Source organism: Octopus bimaculoides, chromosome 14 (genome assembly GCF_001194135.2).
Source record: "Octopus bimaculoides isolate UCB-OBI-ISO-001 chromosome 14, ASM119413v2, whole genome shotgun sequence".
Classification (NCBI taxonomy): Eukaryota; Metazoa; Mollusca; class Cephalopoda; order Octopoda; family Octopodidae; genus Octopus; species Octopus bimaculoides.
The window spans coordinates 12,963,019-12,966,890 of record NC_068994.1 but is presented as its reverse complement, the minus strand read 5'-3'; the positions used below and the strand labels follow the sequence as shown (position 1 = coordinate 12,966,890).

Here is a 3,872-nt window from a genome sequence, read left to right as displayed (position 1 = left end):
AATGACTGAAACAAGTAAAAGAGAGAGTAAAAGAGTATACTTCAATATTCATCGTTTGAACTCCCTCCCCTCAAATTTCCGGCCTTGCGCCTAGAGTAAAAAAGATTATTTTAAAGGCAAGGAGCTGGCAGAAACATTAACATGCCGAGTGAAATGCTTAGTGGTATTTCGTCAGTCGTTACGTTCTGAGTTCAAATTCTGCCGAGGTCGACTTTGCCTTTCATCCTTTTGGGATCAATAAATTAATTACCAGTTGCATACTGGGGTCAATCTAATCGACTGGCCCCCCCTCCCCAAAAATTTCGGGCCTTGTGCCTAGAGTAGAAAAGAATATTGATTGTCTGAAAATTTTCAGTCTTTGTTTTTTCTCTATTCACACGTACATATATTTTAAATAAGTATGCATGTATACATACAGATTTATACATGTAAGCATATGTGCATGTATGTATGTATGTATGTATGAAAGAATGCTTGTACATGTTTATATGAATCTGTAGAGACAGCTGTGTGAAGTCGTATGCACTTTCAACAACTAACCTTAAACGAGACCAAGTCCATTCCCAGCACTTTAGTATAAAAACTGACTGTCTGCTCGATATCCTTGACCGTAATTACAAAATGATCCAAGCGGTCAACTTTGAAACCAGTTGACATTTTTGAAGATACCAAATATAGCCGGATCTGGCAAAACAGAAAATAAAAGAAAGACAAACATAAATAGAAAAGGATAATTTAAATATCAAGTTTTGAAATTGTTGACATTTTCAAATGTAATCAAATATGTTGAGGCAATAACATGTCTGACTGTTTTCCTCTGTTTAGTGGTGAGGAGCTGAACTGTTTGTTGTTATTAATGCTGTTATTTAACTCCAGATCAGTCCTGATTAGGTAGACCTGTGATACATATATGATCTCTACTATAATTCCTTCCACATCAAAGATGCTTTATAGGAATATTAATTCAACACAAATAATTGACTGATACTTTATTTTATTGATTGTGGAAGATATAATTCTATTCCAATTTAAAATGCTTGATAGGAATATTATTTTGACACCAGTATTTAACAGGCTTCCATATAGTTTCCATCCAGCAAATTTCATTCACAAGGTCAAATCTATGGTAGAAGACTCTTTTTCCTGAAGGTACTGTACAGTGGAATTGAACCCGAAAACACATACCTACAAAGCAAACTTCTTAACCACACAGCCACAAGCTGTAGGACAGCTTTAATATCGGGGTGAGGGGTGTAAGTCAATTATATCGACCCCAGTGTTCAACCGGTACTTATTTTATCAACCCTGAAAGGATGAAAGGCGAAGTCAACTGTGGCAGAATTTGAACTGAGAAGTTTTGTTGTTGTTGGCACTTCGTCGCTTACGACGTCGAGGGTTCCAGTTTATCAGATCAACGGAACAGCCTGCTCGTGAAATTAACGTGCAAGTGGCTGAGCACCCCACAGACACGTGTACCCTTAACGTAGTTCTCGGGGAGATTCAGCATGACACAGTGTGACAAGGCTGACCCTTTGAATTACAGGCACAACAGAAACAGGAAATAAGAGTGAGAGAAAGTTGTGGTGAAAGAGTACAGCAGGGTTCGCCACCATCCCCTGCCGGAGCCTCGTGAAGCTTTTAGGTGTTTTCGCTCAATAAACACTCACAACGCCCGGTCTGGGAATCGAAACCGCGATTCTATGACCGCGAGTCCGCTGCCCTAACCACTGGGCCATTGCGACTCCACACTGAGAAGGTAAAGATAGATGAAATACCACTAAGCATTTTGCCCAGCATGCTAATAATTCTGCAAGCTCACCACTTTAAATAATAATAATAATAATAATAATAATAATATTGGTTTCAAATTTTGGTGCAAGGCCAGTAATTTTTGAAGAGGGGCTAATTCTATAACATCAACACCAGTATACAACTGGTACTTATTTTATCAATCGTGAAAGGATTAAAAGTAAAGTTGACCTAGGCAGAATTTGAACTCAGAATGTGGGGACATGAAATGTTACTAAGCATTTTACCTGGCATACTAACGATTCAATCAGCTTGCCACCTTTAGCACACCTGTAATATTGAGTTATGTGACACCTGTAATAACTGTCATGGCTTATAAAAAAGAATAAGGTGTGCTGGTAAGTGGTGAGGTGGCGTAGAGTACATTTGTATAAATGTCAACCTGTGCCCATGTGTTTTAATGTAACATTTATTCATAATTACTTCGTTGAAGGAATGATAACAAGATTTCAAGTTCTCATCAGCTGTCATCTGTTTGTGACTGTATTTTATTTTTAGTCTTAATTTTGTTAACGTGTAAACTTTAATCACAGCATGACAAGGTGTAACAGGTGTTGTGTGCGTGAGAGAGAGAGAATGTATGTGTCACATAAACATAAACGCACGTATAAACATGGGTATGGATGTGTGGTTAAGAAGCTTGCTCCCAAACCGTGTCATTCCAGGTTCAGTCCCACTATGCAGCACATTGGGCAACTGTCTTCCACTAAATCCCTAAATTGACCTGACTGGCTTCCATACCGCTGGCACATTAAAAGTACCATTCAAACGTGATGGTTACCAGCGTCACTTTACTGGCACTTGCATCGGTGGCACGTGAAAAACTATTTGAGCGAGGTTGTTGCCAGTGCTGCTGGACTGGCTCCTGTGCAGGTGGCAATTAAAAAACACCACTTGAGCATGGCCGTTGCCAGTACCACCTGACTGGCCCTCGTGCTGGTGGTACATAATAGCACCCACTACACTCTTGGAGTGGTTGGCGTTAGGAAGGGCATCCAGCTGTAGAAACTCTGCCAAATCAAATTGGAGCCTGGTGCAGCCTTCTGGATTACCAGTCCTCAGTCAAATCGTCCAACCCATGCTAGCATGGAAAGTGGACATTAACCAATGATGATGATGATGATGATTGACAATTGACAAGCCGCTTAACCCCCCAGGGTTGTTGGGGCATTGCAGCCATGTAGCGTATCTTGGACCAAGAAAGCCTGGTGGAGCCCATCCTTCTCAAGGCTAAACTCATTTCTACACCTGAGTGGATTGGAGCAAAATGAAATGAAGTGTTTTGCTCAAGAACACAATTGAAACCACAATCTTATGGTTGTGAATCCAACATCCTAACTACTAAGCTATGCACCTCCACTATATGTGTGTGTGTGTGTGTGTATGTGTGTAAATGTATATGTGCATGTGTGTACCTTTGTTTAGACATCACACAAGGGGAGTAAATGAACATCATTGACATACAAATGAAATCGTTCATTTCACTGGCAGAAATAATGGCTTCAAATTTGGGCTGAAGACCAGTAAAATGACTAAGTTACCTTTATACATACATACAAACAATCATACATACATATATATGTATGTGCGTATGTGTATATATATATATATATATCAATTAGAAAATGGAGGATAATATGCTGAACCCAACGACTTGCAGACAGTGTATCCTGTTGAATTCATTAATTTAATTCGTTCATTCTCTAATTCCTTATGTACTTTGTACTTCTATCTGTAAACCCGGTTGGCAAAATAACATGGTTTTTCATAAACACCTGTACTTTGTGAGTTTTTTTGTCACTTTAGCTATGAATTAAATTAATGAATTCAACGGGATACACTGTCTGCAAGTCGTTGGGTTCAGCATATTATCCTCCATTTTCTAATTGATATATAAATTTAGGGTAAACCCCCCCACCCCTTTTACCCGCTCCCATTTATTGCACTTCGTATAACACTAGTGTAACAATAATTGGGTACCCTCCCAGCAGTATATTGGATAGATACTATCCCTTAGTGGGTTGAATCCTCAATCCCTAACTCTCTCGCATTATATATATATA

The 3,872-nt window shown here is 39.2% G+C and overlaps 1 protein-coding gene across 3 annotated transcripts in view; it reads right to left on the bottom strand.

Annotated features, from left to right (window-relative positions):
- LOC106882683 (glyoxalase domain-containing protein 5) overlaps window positions 1-3,872 on the bottom strand; it is a 39,451-nt gene that overhangs the window by 2,128 nt on the left and 33,451 nt on the right. For all 3 annotated transcript variants that reach the window (XM_052972679.1, XM_014933444.2, XM_014933443.2), the window contains exon 2: window positions 541-684. In XM_052972679.1, the coding sequence (XP_052828639.1) occupies window positions 541-684 (144 nt within the window). The remainder of the gene's footprint in view (window positions 1-540; window positions 685-3,872) is intronic.